Source organism: Plecotus auritus, assembly GCF_963455305.1.
Source record: "Plecotus auritus genome assembly, chromosome: 4".
In the NCBI taxonomy this organism is placed as follows: Eukaryota; Metazoa; Chordata; class Mammalia; order Chiroptera; family Vespertilionidae; genus Plecotus; species Plecotus auritus.
In genome coordinates this window covers 5,164,251-5,187,450 of record NC_137775.1, presented here as the reverse complement: position 1 = coordinate 5,187,450, position 23,200 = coordinate 5,164,251, and the positions used below count along the sequence as shown (strand labels likewise).

The 23,200-nt window shown below is 57.2% G+C and overlaps 1 protein-coding gene across 6 annotated transcripts in view; it reads left to right on the top strand.

Annotated features, from left to right (window-relative positions):
• The window catches only part of SYNJ2 (synaptojanin 2), a gene marked incomplete at its 5' end in the record, with an annotated part of 81,233 nt that overhangs the window by 43,343 nt on the left and 14,690 nt on the right, over positions 1-23,200 (top strand). For all 6 annotated transcript variants that reach the window (XR_013960470.1, XM_080665897.1, XM_080665896.1 and 3 more), the window contains 14 exons: positions 2,415-2,476; positions 6,370-6,466; positions 8,824-8,996; positions 10,345-10,426; positions 11,067-11,216; positions 11,303-11,468; positions 11,811-11,999; positions 13,878-13,959; positions 14,652-14,792; positions 15,737-15,929; positions 18,700-18,858; positions 20,350-20,506; positions 22,564-22,681; positions 22,890-23,108. Coding sequence is in view for 5 of the 6 variants with exons in the window: in XM_080665897.1 (XP_080522023.1) it covers positions 2,415-2,476; positions 6,370-6,466; positions 8,824-8,996; positions 10,345-10,426; positions 11,067-11,216; positions 11,303-11,468; positions 11,811-11,999; positions 13,878-13,959; positions 14,652-14,792; positions 15,737-15,929; positions 18,700-18,858; positions 20,350-20,506; positions 22,564-22,681; positions 22,890-23,108 (1,988 nt within the window). The remainder of the gene's footprint in view (positions 1-2,414; positions 2,477-6,369; positions 6,467-8,823; positions 8,997-10,344; positions 10,427-11,066; positions 11,217-11,302; positions 11,469-11,810; positions 12,000-13,877; positions 13,960-14,651; positions 14,793-15,736; positions 15,930-18,699; positions 18,859-20,349; positions 20,507-22,563; positions 22,682-22,889; positions 23,109-23,200) is intronic.

Sequence of the window (23,200 nt, the reverse complement as noted above, 5' to 3'; positions counted from 1 at the left end):
CCACCTGCGGGCAGGCGCTGTGGAGTGACACTTGGTACAGATTTGCAATAACTACATGCGATCATCCTGGTGGGTCTAAGGACGCCACTTTCATAATGCACACTAAGAGCCCAAGCTAGGCAGTGCATTTGAAGAAACTTTCATCTTGAAATAACTCCAGGCCTACAGCAAAGCTAGGAGAGCAATAGAGAGAACAGTGTGTCCTTTACCCACATTCACTGTCACCATCTCCGCACACACACACGCACACACACGTGACACATGCACACACACACACACGCTATTGCTTCTTTTCTGAGTCAGTGAGAGGAGTTGCTACCTCGTGTCTCTCCCTGTTATTATGTCAGGACGTTTCTCCTAAGAGCAAGGACACGCTCCCATGGCCACAGTGCAGGCACGCATTCCGGAAGTGTCACGTGGGTGCAATGCCGTGATGTAGCATGCAGTCCTCCTCGTCTGGGTTTCTCTGTTGTCTCGGGCGTCCTGGTGGCACTTGCTCCCTCCGGGCCAGCATCACAGCTGCAGGTAGCCATCGCATCGCTCGTCTCCGTTAGTCCCAGCAGTGCCTGCTGTCTCTGACGAGGCGTCCTTGGAGAATGCAGGCCTTCTTTGCCTTTAAATCGCATGTGCTTCATCTTGGTGTGTCAGTGTTTCGCCGTGATCAGGCTCAGGTATGGATCCCTGACGCCATGTCCTCCTCGGGGTGTGCCCCTGTCCCCCATCAGCGATGCTGATTTTGGTCGCCTGGGCAAGGAGCTGCTCCGTTTCTTCCCTGAGAGTGTTTTCCTTTTCAGCTGGTAAGCAGCCTGTGGCTGACGCTGAGACCATGCAGGCATCCTGCTCCTCATCACTCTCCCGCACACTTAGGATCAACCCGGATGTTTGCTGAGCAATTACTTCCTATCATGCTTGTAAAATGATGATTTCCCACCACTTCCTCCATTAGTTAGAATTCCACTGTAAGGAAGAGTCTCCCAGCTGCCCCATCCACCCACCCTCCATCCATCTGTCCACCCCACACCTACCCAGCCATCTACCTATGTGCCGCACCAGCACGGCCAAGGGTGACCCTGAGAGGGGGCGGTGTGAAGGATTGAGAAAAGACAGACAAGAGAAGAAAGCTGGGTCTCGGTGGGACGCTGCGCTCTCTGATGGAGAGAGACAGCGCCACGGCCTGTAAACTGTCTCCTTATTTTATAGCCAGATTCCACGAGGCAACGTAAGGGGTGGTTACAACGTTCTTGTGGGTTTCGAATCTACTCAATTACATGCACCTGAACTCTATCGAGCCCACATCACTCAGGCACGTGAGGCCACGTGTTCGGACCATAGGTTCACGCTGACAACTCTAGCTGTTGGCTGTCATTGTGCTGGGAGGGCTCTGCCCTCCAAGCTGGGACTTGCACGTGGCCATGAGAGGACTGTGCCCTCTCATTAGTCCGAGGCTTGAACCTGTCCAAACACTGTCGCCGCTCTCCACATACCTATATGCCTGCCCATCCATCCACCCACCCACCCACCCATCCATCCATCCATCCATCCATCCATCCATTTATCCATCCATCCATCAACACTCCTACCTGCCCACCTACCCACTCACCCAGCTGGCCAGCTCTCATCTGTATTCAGGGGTGGGGAACCTTTTTTCGGCCAAGGGCCATTTGGGTATTTATAACATCATTCTCAGACCATACAAAACTATCAACTTAAAAATTAGCCTCCTGTATTGGGTCAAACATTTAACTAACTCACCCACCCACCCCTCATGCCTTGGCAGGGCCCCACCAAATGATTTCTTGGGCCTTTTACGACCCGAGGGCCAGATGTTACCCACCCCTGGTATAGACTCACGGGTTCCTGTTTTACTCTCCAGGTTACAATCCGTTACTGTCCTTAAACAGCCCCAGAAACGTTCAGAGAGGGCCCTTCCAGGTGGCTGCAGGAACCACACGTTCGTTTCAAGTTTGTTTTTAAACTTCCAGTGTTTAGCAGGTCGCTCTAAGTAACAAGACGCGTTACTTTCCACGTAGCTATCACTCAAGCGTCAGGGCCGTGGAGGGCCCCGTAGCTGCAGAGGATGCTGGGACAGTGGTCTCTCTCCCGTTGTACCTCTCACCACAGAGGGGTTTGTGGGTCAGTCGCAGGCCTCGGGGTCTTAACCCTGGAGTTTCTCTTCTGCCTGTGGAAGAATTTTAGTGGCATGGTCCGCGCTGCAGCTCAGACCGGGCCGCAGCAGAGCCCCACTTGGGCTGCGGGACCTAAGTTCGGGGCCTGGCCATCCTGCGCTGGGCGGGGCCCCATCGGGGGCTGGGAATGGGCCGCTGGAGGCCGGGCTGGCAGAGACGGGGAGTGGGGACCACTCCTGGGTTCGCAGAGCAGCAGGAGTCACCGGGTTATTTCTCTTTACTTTGCAGGTTGGCTCGCATCATCTGAGACTCAACAGAGGCCTGGAAGCCAACGCCCCTGCTTTCGACAGGTAAGGCCGCCTGTCACCCCCAGGGGTCTCCCTCCTCCCACCAGACAGCGGCGCAGGGAACAGCAGGAAGGGAGGCCCCCCGCCCTGCATCTGACCTTGCCCTTTACTTTGTTCCTTTATGCAGAAGGGAGTTTCCAAAGTGAGGTTTTTACCTGTGCTCAGATTTCCCTGAGGCTCAGTGATAAATGCTCAGGTCGCAGGTGGAATTGTTTTAGCAGTTCCTCCTGTGGTGAAGCTTTATCCCTGCTCCTCTGAATCATAGGGTATTTGTAGCTGTTTGTGTTCGTTTTAAAAGTAATATATTCCCAGGTCTGATGTCACCACATAGAATGGTATAAAGTGAGAAGTCACAGTACCCTAACTCCCAATTCTCACTACCAGAGAGTCCGCTATTGGCTTTTTATGTACCGTTCTAGAAAAAAGTTGGCGTATACGTAGTTCATGTTTTAAAACACAAATTGGACCATAACACACTAATTATTTTGCAACTTTAACCTGAACTATTAACTTGAACTTGAAGAATTAATAGCTTCCTAAAGTATCTGCTGTTTCAATCTAAATACTAAGTTTAAAAATTATCTTAGTGAATGTCATAAAACTTCAGAAAGTAATTTTGTGTTTTAATCACTGTGCCTGAGGCTTCGTTGGGACTTTAAACTTGTTTGCAGCCGTCTCGTTTACCATAACCTGGTAACCAGCCCAGCTGCGACCCCCGTCTCGTTTACCATAACCTGGTAACACCAGCCCAGCTGTGACCCCTCATAATAGCTTTCTCTGGAAGGAGATACGTAACCTAGTAGTGAATATGCTATTGCCTTTTTTCCTGAGCGCTATTCATGTGTCTACCCGTGGCGCATACGGACTTCTTTTCGCTGACAGTGGTCTGCATTAAATGTTCATAGGAAATATAAGCAAAACTGAAATTCCTCCTGAGCTGGCCAGAGGCAGGGGCAGGGGCCTGGTGGGCTCCTTTCAAAAACCTTCATCTTTATGAGCTGTGTTTTTGTTTTTGTTTTGTTTTTTAATTAAGAACATTTGCATGGACTTACAGTTTTTAACAGTGTGTGTGTGTGTGTGTGTGTACTTGGGAGTACAAGCCCTCTCTTTTCTTACACTCACTTCTCCCCTCAATCTAAGGATAAACTCGATCTTTTCTGTGAATCACCAGACACCCCTCTGAGGCCCTAAGTCCTTAACAGGCAGCCCCCACTTAAAATTCCGGCTGGCAGGGGTTTCTTTTTTAATGCTTCTGACCCTGACGTTGGACCAGACTGTGCCCCCCTCCCCCCGCTGGGAGGAGCTGCCTGTCTGTCCTGACAGCTGCTGGCCCGTCACTCTCGTTGGGCTGCAGTTTGGAAGGGAGTGTCTGGGAGTGAGGTCACAGGTTTCTCTCACAGACCGAAATGGGTGCAGTGGGCCCCCCGGGGGAGCAGGGCTGTGTCACCCCCTGATCTGGAGAGGTGCCCCCAGATCTCCGAGTTTCTCAGTTCTTCGATGTGTTTGGTCCAGAGTAAATCCCTCCACCTGCCCCCACGTGAAAAATCCTTCCCATGGGATCCTTTCCATGGGACTCTGCTGTCTTGCTTTCCTGGTTGCTTGCTGCCATTCTGCCATCTGCCATGCCTGAGGAGGGGGTGTCTCCAGCAGGCCTTGGGCTGCGGCTGCTCGGGGTGTCGTACAGCTCTGGTGACAGCGTTAGCCTGTCACTGGGCGGTGCCCGGTCTCACTCTGCCGGACGGTGACCCGCTCCATCCGCCCTCTCTCGCTTTGCACAGACCTGCTTGTGTCTGGACATCCGGGTGGGTTTAACTGCTGGCGCCTCAGCTGTGCCCTGAATTTGAGAAGGATGCTGCCAAATGGAAATCTGACTCCTCGAGGTGCTGGAAAACTCCCCGTTTTCCAAGGAGCACCATCTGACAGTAGCAGATGGGCAGAAACGTTGAAAAAAGTCCCTAAATGCACGGAGCCTGGTATGCCAGGATGAGCCTAACTCTCCTGACCTGGGTGTGGACTCCAAGACTCGGTCCCTCAGAGCCACTGAAAGGAGTCTTAATTTATCAATACGAACCGTGCTATCTTATTTTTAAATCAAAAGGAAGGAAAGAAAAACCAGCTCCCGCATACCAAACGCTGGGCTTGTCACTGTCACTCGCCTCTTCTCCTCACGCCCGCCCCTCACAGGGGGAGGACGGGCCGTGGTTCAGACCAAGGAGCCAGCTCAGAGCGGTGAATGATGTGGTCGAGGCTGCGTGGGGCCGGTGACATGCGTAACGAGGAACGGTGTTCCTCTCCCAGCCTTGGAGTGTGGGGCCGGTGGAGATGTATGTGGGGCATCCGACGGCTTTATTTCTGACAAGGTGCACCGTGGCTCGGGCACAGCTGGGAGGTGTGGCCACAGTGGGCTTCCTCACATTCCTCCCCAAATTAAGGGCGCTCACTCAGTGCTGGGCAGCTTGGACTTGCCACCAGAGCAGGGCCTGCTGTTCTGTCCACATGTCACACGTCAGGCCAGGACACCCCTTCTCTGGGCAGAGACCCCAAAGAGCCCAGAAGGCCAGGCCATGAACGTTCCATTTCTTCCGGCAGCCTCACCCAGGGCTGCACGCCCAACAGCTCCAGGGACAGAGCACAGCCTTGGAGGCCCGATTTCACCTGCTGGGAGGGCGGGGCCGCGGGCGGGGGCGGGGCCGTCGGGGGGCGGGGCCGTCGGGCGTGCTGCTAGGAAAGACAGTTCACACAGACAGGAGCTGCCAGCAGACTCAAACTTAACTCTGCGGGGAGAAACCTGCACTGCCCCCTTCAGAGTCATACTCTCCTACCCACTGCCACCCCTCAAAGTTAGTAACAGAGTGTGTGTTTTTTCTCTTACAAGGTTTGGTTCTTTTGTGATAATTAACTTTTTAAAAAATTTGCTTATAAAAGAAACATGTCATTGTAGAAATTTGGAAAATAATGAAATGTTTAGAGAAGAAAAGAATTTTAAATGACATAAAATTCTCCCACTTCTAACATCATTATCTTCTGGTCTTTCTTCTGTATTTAGTATAAAGATGGCCCTATTAGATTACAGTTTTCCATCCGCTTTTTGCTTGTGTCTTTTTCCTATGTGTTTTTTTTTTTTAAACACTGCATTTCAACCTTTCTAACCATTGTTAAAATTGTAAAGTTACTTTTCAAAAGCTGGTGATAAAAGATAAACATTAGAGTCTCTCCCTAATATTTCAACATAGGTGTTTTTAAAATGGTCTCTGATGCACAAGTAATTTTCCTAAAGACTGAGACTTGGTTGTGTCTCCTTGTTTGGACCATCATAAAGCAGCTCTTAGCCTGGCCGGCGTGGCTCAGTGGTTAGTGTCAACCCAGGAGTCAAGAGGTTGCTGGTTTGATTCCTGGTCAGGGCACATGCCAGTTGCAGGCTCGATTTTCAGGCTCAATTTGCAGGCTCAATCCCCAGTGGGGGCCGTGCAGGAGGGGAGGAGGCAGCTAATCATCTAAAACAAACAAACAAACACATTTTTAAATAAAAAGAAATGGGAAAAATATATAAAGCAGCTCTTAGATAAAAATTGGACCCTGCAGTTGACTGCTCTCCTACCAGGGTTTCCAGTTTGGAGGACAGACGGTACCAGTGGAACAGATTGATTTCAGAGATAATACACATGGCATTTGTAAGGCTCTGTTCGTGCAGGCCAGGTCAGCTGTTCTAGGTTTAATGGGGCGCTTTCTGGAAAGTCCTTCCTCTCATGTTCCAGGTTTATTCCTGCCCTTTCATGGGCGGGTGCATCCTGGGCCTCCGTGCCCAGCAGGTCCCTTCCACATCCTCTGCCCCGAAGGCGGGGCTCTCCGTCTGCGTCCCGGTGACGGGGGTCACTGTGCCACCTGCTCTGTTGCAGGCATATGGTCCTTCTGAAGGAGCAGTATGGGAAGCAAGTGGTCGTAAACCTGCTGGGGAACAGAGGCGGAGAGGAGGTGCTCAACAGAGCCTTCAAGGTAAACGCAGCCCCTTGCCCGCTTGTCCACACAGGGAGCGGGGAGGAGGAGGGGGAGGGGGAGGGGGAGCCTGAGGGGCCCCTGCTCTGAGGCAGGCTCCCGCGGGGGCTGGAAACAGTGCAGACCTCACCAGGGTTCCAGCATTAGTGACTTGGGCTCCTGACGCGTGAGGTTTAATTTGTATGAACTGAGAGCCGGGAGAATTTGCTGAGTCGAAACAGAGCATCTCCTGTCTCCAGCTGCATTTCCTCCAGAGCAAGCATGTCAAACTCCTGGCCAGTGGGCCGCATGCCGTGAGTTTGACGTGCTTGCTCTAGAGCTTCCACTGGGGCTTGGACACTCAGGACAGCCGGGCCTTTTCCGTCCTCTTGGATGAACACGCACACACCCACACACACATGCACATCCACATACACTCTCACCCACACACGCACGTGCACACACTCACCCACCCACTTAGCCACCCACCCATACCTGCACGCCCACTCACACACTCATCCGTACACATACACACACAAACACATGCACCCAGCCACACATGCAAATGCGTGTGTGCACGAATGTTTGGGCTTTGCCCATGCAACCCTGACCTACTCAGGGAGCACGAGCTCCCCCTCCTTCCTTGGTCTGGCCCCGCTGCTGGCAAGCTCATGTAAACACCTGCAGGGCCCTTGTGCCTGGAGTGGCTCTTCAGAGCTCCTGATCGGCTCAAGACAAGAAATCTTAAGTGATTTCCTCCTGCTAACTAACGTTGAGCCTTCAAACCTTCCACTCTTGCTTGGGCTGCCCCTAAAAGCTGCTGCCTGTGTCCAGCTGCACATGGCTCCCTGTGGCTTCCCTGTGCAGGACCAGGAAGGTGTGGGGAGAAACCCTGGGCAGGGGAGGAAGCAATTGGAGTGCCCCCCCCACACCCCCCCTCCTGCACCCCGTCTCTCCCTGTCCCCAGAGCTCCTGTCTGTATTCCATCTACCATGTGAAAAGCTCCAGAATGGGCTGTGGGCCACAGCCCCTTTCCAATCGCCCACAGCCCCCACTTAATGGGAAAAGCCCTGGTTGTTTCAAGATCAAGGAAGCCCCGGATGGAGAGAGGGTGAAGGCAGGCCTGTGGCTGGCTGATGGCAGCTACCCAGCTGGGTGCCCATTTCACTCCGCTTAGGAAAGCCACGGGCTTGGAGCAGACTTTCCAGGTGCCAGTTTCATTTGGCCAGACCTGCTTTTCCTGTTTGGTTTGTTGCTACTAGCAACGAGATTGAGAAATATCTCCCCTCCACCCATCTTGGCAGCTCATTTTAGGGAAGAAGGAAGGAGGGGAGCAAGAACAAACAGAACCCAAGGGTGTCTTTCCCTTTTATGCCTTGAGTTATGGGGAAGGTATCCCCACCGACCTGTCAGCCGGTGGAAGTGCCTCTTGGGCTGAGGCTCCTTTGGCGCAAGAGGGGCAGGAGATGGCAGCGGGCCCGCGGCCCAGGCCGGGAGGGCAGGCTCCTGGCAGGTGGGAGGTAAGGAGCTGACATTCCGCCTGCAGGAGACCTGACCAGTGTCACATGGAGCCCCGGTTCCCTCGGCCCATCAGCTCTGCAGTGCTGAGGTCCGTGCCCCCCAGCCGGCCTGCGACCCCGTGGTTATCGGGCCACAGGGACAGGCGCCCGCTCCAGACATAATGCCACTGAGCAGCACCCTGTTCAGTCCATCCAACTTCATCTTCATGGCAGCACTTCCTTGACGGTGGCACCGGGCATTGATTTGCATTCTGGCCCATGGTGGATGGGCGCTCTGAGTCACAGGATCAGACAGCTGGAAGTCCCCCTAGTCCTTCAGGGTCCTTACACACTCGGAACAAGTCTGGCCGGAGCTGTGGGTGGGGGAGGCCTGAGGCCAGGTCCCTGGGCGGCAGCCAGGTGGTGAGAGAGCTGAGGAGCAGGGGGCGAGGTTCCTTGTGTGGAAGGGAGGTCTCTGCCAGGAGCACCCAGAGGACCCCTGGAGACTCAGCCGCTCCAGAGCGCGCCCACCTGGAGGCCAGTGCTTGTCTGGATGGGGCTGGTTACCAGGCAACCGTGAGCTGGATTATGAGCTCCCAGCCTGCTGGCTGCTCGGTGCCTCAGGGGCCTGTGGCACTTGGTGCCTGAAGAACAGAGTGGTCCTTCCCTCACCGGCGCCCTCCCCTCGGAGAGCCCTGCAGAGGGCGATGTCGAGCAGGACTGGGGCTTCCCCGGCAGCCGCACCCTGCCTGGCTGTCGCTCGCCCCAGGCGGACCTTCTGTAGGCAAGATGCTCTGTGGCTCTGTGGGCTGGCTGTGCGCTGCCATGGTCTCCTCCCCTGGTCCCCTGCACTCTCACCTTCTCCCTCTCGCCCTTCAGAAGTTGCTCTGGGCTTCTTGCCACGCCGGGGACACGCCTATGATAAACTTCGACTTCCACCAGTTCGCCAGGGGCAGGAAGCTAGAGAAACTGGAGAACCTGCTGAGGCCCCAGCTGAAGCTCCACTGGGATGACCTGGACGTGTTCACCAAGGGCGAGAGTGTGAGTCCACGGTGAGTCTCCGCCCGTCCCCCTCTCCCCACCCCCGCTGGGCCAGGTCGCGGAGGGCTGGGCGCTCCAGGGCTGTGTGCCTGCCCCGCCCCTCGCCACTCGCCAGGCTTACAGTTTCCCGGGCCCCGGGGTGCCAGCCTCTCCCTCCCCTCCTGCAATCAGAACATGCTTTTGAATGCTGTGGGTGGATAGGAAAGCACATTACATTTGCTAATAAAGGCGACCGGGCTAGAACGGGAGCCATGGTAACCATATGACTTCTCCAGACAGAGGTGAGAACCCGGGAGTGAAGGGGGTGGCTGCCATGACCCCGATTGCCCAAGGAAACAGGTGTGGGTTTTGCTGCTCAGCTGAGCAGAAAAAGGAAGTCCAGTGTCCTCAAATCACAATACGGCTCATCCTCATTATTCCCAGATTCTGTATTTGCAAATGCGCCCACTGGGAAGCCTTGTGGCCCCAAACCCACACTCCGGCGTTCACAGACCCGCTCCGCCGGGGAGAGCCTGGGTCGCCGGGCCCGGCCTGGCGCGCGTTCCCGGGCTCTGCCCTCGGTTCCGCTCTCCTGCTTCCATCTCGTTGGAGCCACGGCTTCACATTTTTGTGCACCTGCTTGGCAATGTCACTGTCTGAAACGGCCCCAACAATGGCGCTACGCGCCGTCTAGTGGCCCTCGGCGTAGAGGGAAGTAACGTGACTAACGGGGAGTTCGGGAAGCTTCGTGCAGCTGTGAGAGCGCCGTGGGCTGTGAGTTCAATGCTGAGGAAGGCGCAGACCAAATAAGGCGCCTCTGCCAGCGGAGCCCATGACACAAGGCTGCATGCGGAGCAGGCGGTGGACACGTGTGACCGGAGGCTCAGGAGCGGGCGGCTGTTTCCCTGCGAGCAGAGGCTCAGCGTTTGCTCCTGGGCTAGTGGTTCAGTTCACCGATAGTTCTCGGCCACTTCCTGAGCCTTTAGGACAGCCGTGGGCAAACTACGGCCCGCGGGCCGGATCCGGCCCGTTCGGCTGTTCTATCCGGCCCGCGGAGCCGAAAGAGCGGAGGGTTCTCTTGCTCTCCCCTCCGCTCCTTTCCTTAGAATTTATATTAGTTCACACAAACACTCCATCCATGCTTTTGTTCCGGCCCTCCGGTCCAGTTTAAGAACCCATGGTGGCCCTCGAGTCAAAAAGTTTGCCCACCCCTGCCTTAGGATGACCCCGGTGTGCGGGCTGCCAAGCGTGTGCTCGGGGGTCCTGGTGAGCTACGAGGGGCACGCGTTTTGGGGGGCCTACGTCACACACAGGCCACTGTGCTGCAGCCACCGCTCCTTCTGACACAACACGTAACCATTTATTTCCTGTTTTCCTAAGTTTTCAGAAAGGCACTTTGCGGATGAACTGTCTCGACTGCCTGGACCGAACCAACACGGTGCAGAGCTTCATTGCACTTGAGGTCTGTCCTGCCCCGGCCCTCGGGCTCTGTCGTGTCGGTGCCTTCAGCGAGGCAGGCTGGGCCTGAGCCTTCATGGGCTCACTTTCACTGTGGGGAGGGGGACGGGGTGTGCGAGGCACCTGGCGAGGTTTTCCGGGGGCGGGGGGCTGGCTTGCCTCTGACGCGTCAGGCACACTTTGCATGCATCTCAGACGTGGTGGCCCAGGTGCCAGGCGCACCTTGGGGAGCAGGGCTCCGGGCAGGAGTGTTGTGAGCACACTGCCGGGCAGAGGCGGGGAGAGGTTGTGCGAAGAGGCTGGCTAGAGGCCGCCGAGGGAACCCCAGTCTGTCCGTGTGTCTGCGTGATCTCTCCTGGCTCCCTGCTTGCAGGAGGCGGTGGTCCAGGCCAACTGCCCTGCTCGCTGTGCACCCTCTGGTGGTGGGGCAGGGACCTCCGTTGTACAGGGGTCAGAGGAGGCTGGGTGGGATGGTAAGGGGGGTAGTTGGGGTGCAGGCCCCATTCCCTGCTCAAGGGCTCCTCGTCCTCTGGAGGGGCAGAGGGATCCATGACCTGCCGGGTAGGGAACCCGCGGTGGTGTGAGCGGGCCGCCGGGGGAGCTCCCGGGTGGAAGTCGATGACACCTGTCCTCACTCTCACCAGGTCCTTCACCTGCAGCTCAGGAGCCTCGGGCTGAACTCAAAGCCCATCGCCGACCGCTTTGTGGAGTCCTTCAGAGCCATGTGGTCTCTGAATGGGCACAGCCTGAGCAAGATGTTCACGGGCAGCCGCGCCCTGGAGGGCAAGGCCAAGGTGGGGGCAGGCCGAGGGGATGGGGTCAGGGGGCGAGGGGGTGGCGTGTGAATGCCTCTCACAGCCTGTGGTCCCGCTCTCGGCAGGTGGGGAAGCTGAAGGACGGGGCCCGGTCCGTGTCCCGCACCATCCAGTCCAACTTCTTCGACGGGGTGAAGCAGGAGGCCATCAAGCTGCTGCTGGTCGGGGACGTCTACACGGAGGAGTCGGCCGACAAGGGAAGAATGCTGCTGGACAACACGGCCCTGCTGGGTACGGGGGTGCCTCTCCGCTTGCCTGGGGCGTCCAGCTGCCCTGCCACGCAGAGGGCGTGTGGGGTGCCAGCTGGCCCGCCCCACCCTTCCTGTCATCCCAGGTGGCGGGTGGCAGACACTCCCCTGAGCCTGAGGGCGGACGGCGGGGGCGTGTGCTCTGCATGTGGCCGTGACGGAGCCTGGCCAGGGTCCTACGCTGCTCGTAGCGGCTTCCTGCTCTTAGGAGATGGTCAGTCACGTGCGGCCACATGAGGAGGCAGGACAGAGACCCCGTCCGTGTTTAGGGAGAGGCAGGGGCTGGTGGGATGCAGACGGATGTGCCCTGCGTTGCCTCCCGCAGTGACTCCCAGGATCCTGAGGGCGATGTCGGAGCGCCAGGCGGAGTTCACAAATTACAAGCGGGTCCGTGTCGCCATGGGGACCTGGAACGTGAACGGAGGGAAGCAGTTCCGGAGCAACCTGCTGGGGACCGCCGAGCTCGCCGAGTGGCTGCTGGACTCGCCCAGGCTTTCCGACCCCGAGCCCCAGGGTGAGCGAGGGCGCTTCGGAGAAAACGCGCCCGTTCCGTCGAGCCCGTGGTTTGACCCTTTCCATGGCGGTTGCCCCATGAGATGTGGTGTTTGGAGTTCCCGCCCCCCCAGGGTTTAGAGGGCGCAGGGTCTACCCTCAGAGCGCCCCTGGCACGTGAACTGCCCGCCGCCTTCTCTCGTCCAAGCGTGTAGGGTTACCACAGCCGCGACTCTCCCCCCCCTTTCACACAGATTCGCAGTTTTTGGGTTTTGATCATTAGAACCTTCTGTCTAAGGAGGAAGAGGCAGCTTCTGGAATCATGTCCCTGGGAGGGGCCGGGCTCGCGGTCCATGTCACCGCTGGCCACGAGCGTCCGCTCCTGCTCTCCCGCAAACCAGCCGTGCAGCTAGGGGCAGCCACGTCAAGCCGTGTGTGTGCGTGTGTGTGTGTGTGTGTGTGTGTGTGTGTGTGTGTGTGTGTGCGTGTGCGCGCGCCTTTTAAGAAGGAAATAATCCAGATTCGACCTCACCTGTTGTCTTAGATCTTGCAAGGTAGCCTGTAAAGGCCTCAGAGCTCAGGACTGGAAGAGGAAATGGGTGTTCTGCGGTCAGCACACACCCAGGGCCCCGCTCCCTCCGGCTCCTTGGAGTCTCTTCCGGAACCCAGCGAGAGGACCAGGAGCCTCTCGCTGCCAGCAGAGCCCCATCCCAGCCGTGCAGGCAGTCTGCACCCCCTTTCTGCCTCGGGGGTCAGGGGAGCTCGCGGCTGCTATTTGGGGTCCCTGGGATTGTGTCTGTGGTGACCATTCTGAATGTCCCCCTTCCCTACCTGCCCCCCCCCCCCCCCCCGCCCCAGGCAGGCCCTGTAAGTGCACAAGCTCGGCCGACTGCAGCTCCTTCTGCTGAAATGGCTCGTCTTCATTTGTGTGCAGGAACAGGGTGGGTGCTGACAGCACCCTGCCTCGGACTGTGCAGGGGATTTTAGTGGGATGGAGGGTGCACCGGGGCTCCCACTAAAACTCGCCGCGTTCAGGAGAGAGGAGGAGTTCTGGCTGTTGCCACGCAGATCAGAGGAACAGTGGTTTTTTTTTTTTCTTTAAAGAAAGAAAAGAAACTCTAAGCCAGTGAAGCTGGAGGGTCCAGCTGTCCTGTGTGGCCAACAGGAAGGCCGTGGACACTGGCCTTTCGGATGGAGTCGGAGGAGGGGGAGGGGCCCCTTGCTGCAGCTCGAGAGCCACTGGCTTCCTGGCTCAGGACACTGAGTGTCAGAAGGACGTGCTGGAGAGAGGCGGCCAGTGGCTGCAGGGATGGCACGGGACCCCAAGCTTCCCTGTTAAAGGGAACACAGGACTAACACCCCTCCACGTGCCGTGCTTCCTGTGAGCCAGGCATTCATTTCATCGGCGCAGGCCCCAGCCGACAGCTCCCCTTCTCTGGCCACGGGGATGACAGTCCCCTGGGGCAGGGCCACGTTGGTCCGTCATTCCGCCGGGTGGGGCGGGGGGGGGGGGGCGGGGCTGGGCCCAGCGGGGAAAAGCACTGTCGAGCACAGACAAGTATGAGACGGTGCCTCCCCTGGGAACCTGGGGCCTGGCTGGGGAGAAGGTGTGATGCACGTGGACGGCACGGGACGGGAGAGGCTGCTGTGACACACCATGCGGCCCCTGATGGACACTCATGACCCCCCGTGAGGGGCAGGCACCTGCCCCCGGATGCAGACGAGAAGGGCTACGTGCCCGTTGGGGAAGGAGGGGGTGGGCCGTGCGGAACTCAGCCCAGTGGGCCGGGTGAGTGCGCCTGGGCAGAGGGGTACCTGCACCCACAGGCCAATGTGGCGCCCCACGCGTGCCCTAACGCTGGCCGTGGTGGCCCTGACGTCCTTCATCTCCTGCCCCCAGATGGCAGCAGCCCGGCTGACATATTTGCCGTGGGGTTTGAAGAGATGGTGGAACTGAGCGCGGGGAATATCGTCAACGCCAGGTAAGCGGCGGGCGCCAGGGTGCCGGAGAGAGACGCGGAACGCACTGAGGGTTCGGGGCAGGCGCAGGGCCACAGGCCATCTGTCTGCATCCGCTGACCTGGGCCCCTCGGTCGGTCGGAGGGGCCACTGACTGCCCTCCCCCTCGCCCCTTTCTCTGCTAAGCGGGGGAAGAAGGCGGCTTACGGAGCATGCTCTCTGAGCTGCGGCCTCTGGCCCGTGCATCCTGCTGTGAGCTGGAGGGGGTGGGTGGAGGGCCAGCGGGAGGGTGCTGAGTCGCCTTTCCTGGGGAGAGGGGAGAGGAGTGTGGGAGGAGGCACTGCTCTTCTCCCCACCCCTGGTTCACGTGGCGTATAAAGTCAACGGGACCTTTTCTTCCCTAAATTGGCACGGCTTCATTTCAGGAACTTTCTGAACAAATCGTGAACCCCGACTCTGTGGCGCTCCTAGGAGCAGGGGTCCCGTGCTGGGTTTCAGGTGGCGGGGTGGGGAGACCTGCCGGGGTGGGTATGACGCAGCCAGCAGCAAACGGCCAGTCCAGTGCTGCCTGGAGCCCGACCCTGTCCGGGAGTGCGACCGCGGACGTCACGCGTGTGAAAGGGTCAGGCTGGGGGCTGGCTGGCGGGCGGGCTGGAGGTGGGCGAGCCCCGGGCCAGCGACGGTGACCTGTGTCATTGTCTCTGCCCTCTCCCAGCACCACCAACAGGAAGATGTGGGGCGAGCAGCTTCAGAAAGCCATCTCGCGCAACCATAGGTACATTCTCTTGACCTCGGCTCAGCTGGTGGGCGTCTGTCTCTATATCTTCGTCCGTCCGTACCACGTCCCGTTCATCAGGTAAGAACCTGGAGTTTGGGAGTGTGGGGTGGGGGTACGGGGGCTGTTGGTCCTGGTGCTTTGTTCTGACTTCCTCTTCGTCCTGCCATTATTCAAGACAAATGGAAGCAAACCCCCAGGAGAAACTCGGCTGAATAGGGTATTGTCTGGCAGTGAACGAGCCACAATGGGGCCAGCTCGCTTAGGAAGCTGGGCTCCGTCAGGAGCCTTGCGTCACCCACGCTCAGCTTGGCACGAGGGCAGGGCCGGGTGCCTTGTTGACATTTTAGACGGGAAACCTCTGACCCCGAGCTGAGTAACTCATCAGGAAATGCCAATTCTTTGCCTCTTAAAAAAAAAAAATAATAATAAGACACATGGGCAGAAAGCCTCTACAGCAGGTGTAGGCCACGGTCTGTCACCTGCGCACCCACTCGTGTACATTGTACGTTGGCACTTTAAGGCGATCAGGAGTCTGTATTGAACCACCTACCCAGCCCGGGTAGTCCCTGGATGCTCCCTGCTCCTTCAGCATGTTGATCCCCTGGTGGCACCTCCTGAGCTTTGCAGGAAAGCCGGTGGGGTGGCGGGTGGTGACGCCCATGCTGGCAGCGATCAGGAAGCAGGGGTGGAGGTGGGTCGGCTTCAGGGCTGCCTTGTGGGGCGTTTTTGTGGGTGCCGAGCCCTTGAGAGTTGGGCTGTGGAAGAGGCACTCCAAACCCATGGGGCGGCTGCCAACAGCCACAGTGCGGGAGGAGATCGGGGGCCGCGGAGTTGATGGTGGGCGCGCCGGTCGCTGTGTGGCTTGGCGTCTGAAGATGGGATTAAGCGGCTCTGAGCCGGTGGTTTTGGCGTTCTCGGCTGCAGCCTCGGCTGCGGCCCGGCTCTTCTCTGTAGCCAAACAGGTTGATGCTCTTTCCCCCGAAGCCACTAAGAAGCCACCGCCTGTGCTCATTCTGTTCCAGGGACGTGGCCATCGACACGGTGAAGACGGGCATGGGTGGGAAGGCGGGGAACAAGGGCGCCGTGGGCATCCGCTTCCAGTTCCACAGCACCAGCTTCTGCTTCGTGTGCAGCCACCTGACGGCCGGGCAGTCGCAGGTGAAGGAGCGGAACGAGGACTACAGGGAGATCACCCAGAAGCTCAGCTTCCCCATGGTGAGGGCTGCAGGGCGGGCAGCGGCCGGCAGAGGCGGGGCGGGGGGGCAGGATGTGGGGCACGCTCTGGCCTCCATGCGCAGGCCCCCCGCGTGGGCTTCTGAGCTGAGAATATGGGCAGGCACTGGGGACACCCCAGAAAAGGGTCCCCGCCTTGGGAACTTGTGCTGGGGAGGCGGGGAGGTGACCTCGGCTGGTACAGTGGAGGCAAGCCCAGGGCGTCCAGCCTGGAGGGACCACGCCTCACTTTCATAGGTCTCTTCGATGTCCTTACGACCCTGCGTGTTCTTATGTGTGTTTTCCGGTTTTCTGATTCAAGCGTGTGGAATGGGGAAGGAAAACCAATGTGTCGGTTCTTTGTCCGAGCTGGTGAAAACAGGCTGTTTTCTTGAGATTCACGGTCTTGGCACATACATTCTGTTGTGGCTCAGATGAGAAGGCCCGTTTTCAAAACCAGGGACTGTTTGACTCGGGAGCCCTGGGTCGCCCATCCGGTCACAGGGCCACCAGTAACATGCGTTGCGCTGCCCTCTAGTGGTGATCCAGAGCTTTTCATTCTGAAGCCAGCCGATTTTCCTCGGAATTCAGATTTGAAAGTTCTGCGTCCTGTGCCAACCTGGCCCGCACACCTTCAGCCCGCTGCAAGCCACCTGTCTCCCGGAGGGAGGAGAGGCCTCCGCTGTGCTCACCACAGTGTCGGCGCCACGGCCCATTAGGTCCCGGAGCTCTTCATCGGGAGGCCAGATCCCTGAAACGTGGCCGCTCCTTTACGAGGCTGCACAAGCACTCGAGGCAGGAAGGACTTCGTTTTCATGAATAAGTGCCGCAGGCCTTGTGGTCGTGTTTGGTTCTTGGATTAAAGAAGAAACAAAGGAGCTGGGAAAGGGCGCTTTGTCATTTTCCAGACTATGTAGGACATTGTGCGTATTTTCCTCGTGCGTCTATGTAATTTAAAAGGTCGAACCTTGTCACTTAACAGTGCATTCAAAATATGACCTATTGGAAGGACGCATTCTAAGTAATTAAAAGATATATAGCTCCTTTTTCAACAGTGCAAATAATGAAGGTACCTACACCTGCACTGTCCAGTAAAGGAGCTTCTTAGCCCAGGGGTGGGCAAACTTTTTGACTCGAGGGCCACAATGGGTTCTTAAACTGGACCGGAGGGCTGGAACAAAAGCATGGATGGAGTGTTTGTGTGAACTAATATAAATTCAAAGTAAAGGAGCGGAGGGGAGAGCAAGAGAACCGGATAGAACAGCCAGATCCGGCCCGCGGGCCGTAGTTTGCCCAAGGCTGTTCTAGCCACATAACAGCTATTTAAATTGAAATTAATTAAAATGGAACAAAACTCCCTCGGTTGTACTGGCCACATTTCAAGTGCTCCGTGGCTGCCGCGGCCGGCGGTCCTGGCTTGGACAGCGCGGGCGGGACCGTCTCCGTCACCACAGAAGGTTCTGGACAGCCTGCTCTAGCACTCCCTGTATGTGGTCCTGGTCATTTTAATCTTCTGCCCAGATGAGTGCTGTGGGTTGGGGGAGTGGGGATGCCACAGAGTGTAGCAGAACAGAAGCAGAGTGGGGAGCCGAGTTCAGATCTTGTCTTTATCACACACTGGTTGTGTAGCCTCCAGCCAGTTTTCCTGAACTTTTTTTTTTACCTGGAAAAGAGCCAGCAGGGTGTGCTTCAGGGACTGCCGTGAGGGGTACCGGGACCAAGCCCAGCCCTGGGGACAGGTGGTAGGGAGCGGCCGCTCTCACCGTGATTCCTGGGGGAAGGGAGGGCGAGGGACTCGGCTGCCAGGTCCGAGTGACTGGGCGAGATGGGGAGCGAGGGTCACAGATGAAAATGTATGAAATCCTGCCCTAGCCGGTTTGGCTCAGTGGATAGAGCGTCGGCCTGCGGACCAAAGGGTCCCGGGTTCGATTTGAGTCAAGGGCACGTACCTCGGTTGCAGGCTCCTCCCCGGCCCAGGCCCTGGTTGGGGTGTGTGTAGGAGGCAACCAATGGATGTGTTTCTCTCACATCAGTGTTTCTCTCTGTCTTTCCCTCTCTCTCCCACTCTCCCTAAAAATCAATGGGAAAATATCCCCGGGTGAGGATTAACAAGAGAAAAAGGAGAAAGAAAATGTATGAAATCCGTGAAGTTTTGTGAAGTTGCGCGTCCTGTGCAATTTTACTTACGTCCTTAGACCTCATCCTCACAGCACAGAATGTCTGGGCGGCTCCTGGGGTCTGGCCACAAAGGCAGGAGCTCAGCCTGCCCACTGGGGGGTCAGCAGAGCAGATGTTGGGAGCCACGCCACCGGGAGGGGTGGGAAACTTCTCCAAACCACTCAAAAGCATGATTATTTAAAGTGAAAAGTAAGCCTTGTAGAAGCCCCCCAGCAGGCCTCGGGGATGAGTGAAACGTAAGATGCTTTCGCAGAAGACTTTTTTATTTTTTAATATATTTTATTGATTTTTTACAGAGAGGAAGGGAGAGGGATAGAGAGTTAGAAACATTGATCAGCTGCCTCCTGCACACTCCCTACTGGGGATGTGCCCGCAACCAAGGTACATGCCCTTGACCGGAATCCAACCCGGGACCCTTCAGTCTGCAGGCCGACGCTCTATCCACTGAGCCACACCGGTCAGGGCCGCAGAAGACTTCTTTAAAGTAACGTTTAAGAAAATGCGTCTGCGTGCCGCCTGTGCGGCGAGCTTCCCTGCCCCTCCCACCGTCCCCGGAAGATGGGCCTGAACGACTGTGATTTCCTTTACAATTTAGGGAAGAAACATTTTTTCTCATGACTACGTGTTTTGGTGTGGCGACTTCAACTACCGCATCGATCTCACGTACGAAGAAGTCTTCTATTTTGTTAAGCGCCAAGACTGGAAGAAACTTCTGGAGTTTGACCAGCTCCACCTGCAGAAATCCAGTGGGAAAGTAAGTAGTGCTTTTAAAGCCGTGTGGCAGCTGCTCCAGGAGGGAAATGACCTCTAGCTGTGCGTGCTGGGGTCCGGCAGGTTAAGTTCCAGGAGTAGATTAAAAAGGATCGTGACGCCGTGGGGAATGTGTATCGTCGTCCGTTCACACACACACGTCCCGCCCCCCTCACGGGCTGTGTTCGGTCTGTGTCCTCTCACGGCGGGAGGGCCGTCCGTCACGATATGAAAACATCTGCAGGCACGGTAGCCGGCTGCAGGAGCCAGAGGCAGTGGGTTGCTGGCCCTGACTCTGTCAAACCAGAAAATAGCTGCACTCAGTGTGAGTCTCAGCATCTGAGCGACCCACTCATGCTCACACCCAAACCTTGCAGGCACTGCTGTACTTCAGGTACTCTAAACCAGCAAGGGGCCCTTCCGACTCTGCTCAGAATACTGGATTTGGGTGCTATCTCTAGCTCTCCTTGGTGAACACACTAACAGATTAGACCAGTATCAATATATATTTTACATACCAATTTGTATGGTTAATTCTCAAGGCCATCCTACAAATCAGTTATTATACCCATTTTATAGACGAGAAAACTGAGGCTAAGGTCAAATAATCCATCCAGGGTCACAGGGGTCAGTAACAGAGCTATGATACTGTCCAAGACCGGAACGACACAGCTCATGCTTTCCCCTTACGTGACCCATGTGCAGATTTTAGCGACTCCGTGGGCCATGACCGCCTCCATTCTGCAAGGTCACCCTGGCTAGCCTCCAGATGCCCCAAAACTTATTTCCTCCTCCAGCTAACACTGTTTGCTTATTGGGGTGCCTGTTAGCTTTCCAGCAGCTGGGCTGGGATGAGGGAAGCACAGCTAACCTCCATTAACCTTCTGGTTAAAATGCACCAGAGCTGGGAAGTTAGATCTCTCCTTCAGCGAGATTCAAATGTTCCTCCAGGTTCTCCCTGCCCATCCCCCTCAACCCTGCCAGGCATGGGGCACGGAGGGGGGCCAGTCACCACCCCGTTCCTTCCTCCCGCCCGTGTTCTCCGCACCCTCCCACTCGTGCACTGAGCAGGCGGCTGTTCTTGGGCCTCGCCCGGAACCAAGGCTGGGCCTCGAGCTAAAGGAAGAGGAGGGGAGCTCAGCTTCAGTTCTGGGCTTTGTTACACAGTCCGTGTAGCGAACAGACATCGGTTACGGCCTTGCTGGTGTGGGCTGGGCATCGCGGGGCCCCGAGTGTGCCTCCTTGCCTCGTGCCTCTCACTGTCTGCGGGGCCAACCAGCAGACAGTGTGACAGGCCGGGTGTTGGGGGCGGGGGGGGGATGCACCCCGTGGTAGTGAGTCAGACAGGTGGACAGACAGACAGTCACCACTGTTTTGCTGATTAAAAGGCACCCACGTGTCCAGTTTTAGACATATCTGTAAATGCGGCGTGGGTTCTGTGACTTAGGAACGCAGAGGACTAAGGAGAGCGTGTGGCTTCTTTTCCTCCCACCAGATTTTTAAAGACTTTCATGAAGGCAGCATTGATTTTGGACCCACCTACAAGTACGACGTTGGCTCCGCCGCCTACGACACGAGCGACAAATGCCGCACCCCGGCCTGGACGGACAGGGTGCTGTGGTGGAGGAAGAGGCATCCCTTCGACAGGACAGGTGCGTGGGAGCTGAGGCTCTCCGAGCTGGAGGGGCCGGGGGTGGTCAGCACCACGAGCGACAGTCACGTTGACTCAGCCTCCCACTCGGTTATGTAAGGAACGTTTCCTTGACAACCCAAAGCTACACCCAAGTCACCCCAGCGTTAGCCCCTGCGCTTCGGGAGGTGTGCGCTGGGGACCTCCCCCTGTCATCCCTCTAGAAACCGGTCTACAAGGACCTGCCGCTGACTCCCCATCCTGCCCCACGGTCCCCCACCCCACCCCACCCCCCTTCGTTCCAGTGGGGAACAGGAGGGAAGCCACGCCTTCCCCACTGCCTGCCCGCACACAGCTGCACGTCACCCAGGCCCTTCCTTTCAACCACACCCTCACCTGCTGAAGCCCCGGTTCCGAACCCAACAGGGGAAAGATAAGAGTTTGCTGTCATTTAGCTTTAGTATGTCTGGGCTGATGATCCCAGCCGTGAAGTGCAGTTGATTTAAAATTAGAAGGAAGGTGGGGGGATAGGGGGGAGTGATTAACCGGGGATCTTATATGCATACGAGAGGCCCGGTGCACAAAAATTCGTGCACTCGGGGGGGGGGGGGTCCCTCAGCCCGGCCTGCCCCCTCTCACAATCCGGGACCCCTCGGGTAGGGTCCCTAGGCCTGGCCTGAGGTCAGGGCCTATCGGGGCTTTCCTTCCCCGGGCTGCAGGCAGCTGGCCCCACCCTCGCCACGGCCACTGTTTGTCATCTGTGCAGCGCTGCCCCCCCTCCCCTGCCACTGGTGGCCTCCTTCACAGGTGACAGGCTGGGGTGCAATGGCTTGGCTGGCCTGGGCCTCCCTCTTTCTTTGCTGGGGGGCAGGGCCAGCCCTGCGAGGGGCTGTCTGCCTACCTGATCGCTCCTAACCGCTTGCTTACCTACCTGATCACCCCTAACAGCTGGTCTGCCTACCTGATCACCCCTAACCCCTCTGCCTACCTGATCGCTCCTAACCACTCTGCCTGCCTGCCTGATTGCCCTTAACCACTTGCTTGGGGGCAGGGCCAGCCCGGGGAGGGGCCGTCTGCCTACCTGATCACCCCTAACTGCTGGCCTGCCTACCTGATCTCCCCTAACTGCTGGTCTGCCTACCTAATCACCCCTAACCACTGGCCTGCCTACCTGATCACCCCTAACCCCTCTGCCTACCTGATCACTCCTAACCACTCTGCGTGCCTGCCTGATTGCCCCTTACCGCTTGCTTGGGGGTGGGGCCAGCACTGACTTCCGATTGGTCAGCCTCTGCTCATTACTGGTCGTTACAACCCAGGGTTTTTATATATTAGGATATGCACAGCCCACAGACACAGACAGTAGTGTAGTGAAGACCTGGGAGGAGCGGGTGCCAGGTGGAAGGGGTCAATGGGAAAGAAAGGGGGGTCGTCTATAATACTTTCAACAATAAAGATCATTAAAAAAAAAAAAAAAAAGCAAATGGAGCAAAATGGAACCTGGGAAAAGGATGTATGGGTGTTCCTTGAACTTTTATATAATCTTGAAATTATTTTCAAATAAGCTAAATGTTTAAAAAATAATAAGATAAAATAAAATTAGACCACCTGTAAACTGGTACATAAACAACTGAACTTCTCTGGTGAGACACTTGCTGAGATTTCAAAGCCAGGAAGTCACATCTGCAGATTGAAAGATACATTTAGTTCAGATCCGTTTGGGGCACCTGGTGGCCCCATGGCACCGAGCGTCCTTGTGTCCCCAGCCTCGGCCTGGCATCTCCTGCTGTGCAGAGGGCTGCAGACCTGTGTCCCTGCACCCTGGGACAGAAGGCCCACAGCGTGATTTCCGTGTCCCCGCCCCCCACTGTGGCCCCTGGGGAGGGTGCGGGTGGGACTGGCTTACTGTCTTACAATCCACATGGGAGAAGTTCTTGACCCCAGGTCCAAGGGTTAGAGCGAACGAGTCTGAGACACGTGTGGTCCGTCCCTGTGGTACTAGTTCTGTATTTGGCATCCGTGTATGTTGATACCATGTTGTGTTGTCTGTGGGTCTCTGGATTGGCATCCCGTGAGTAGCTGGAGAACTCAACCTTCTAGACAACGACCTCGATGCTGACACCAAGGTCAGACACACCTGGTCTCCCGGATCCCTCAAGTATTACGGCCGAGCGGAGCTGCAGGCGTCGGATCACAGGTACGGTCCTCGCTGCCTTGGGCACAGGCTCCTCTGCGGAGACCCCAGGAAGACGGAGACCCCAGGGCAGCCCAGTGAGGCCGCAGGGCCGCTCTGGGGCTGCCTCGGGCTGTTGGCGGTTTCCGTTCACAGGAGCTCTGGGGACGGGGCGCGGTGTGGCTGTCGCACCCGGGCTAACCGCTGCCTGTCTTCCCTCCGTGTCTCACAGACCCGTGCTGGCCATCGTGGAGGTGGAAGTTCAAGAAGTCGACGTGGGGGCCCGGGAGAGGGTGTTCCAGGAAGTGTCCTCTTTCCAGGGCCCCCTGGATGCCACCGTCGTCGTCAACCTCCAGTCGCCCACCTCGGAGGAGAAAAACGAGTTTCCTGAGGATGTGCGCACCGAGCTCATGCAGACCCTGGAGAATTACGGGACGATTGTTCTCGTCAGGTGACCACCGCCCCGCCCGGCGGGGCGTCCGCTGGGGTGACATCCCGGCCGTGGGAGCCGCCGAGCCTCTCGGGGTTGACTGGACTATTTCC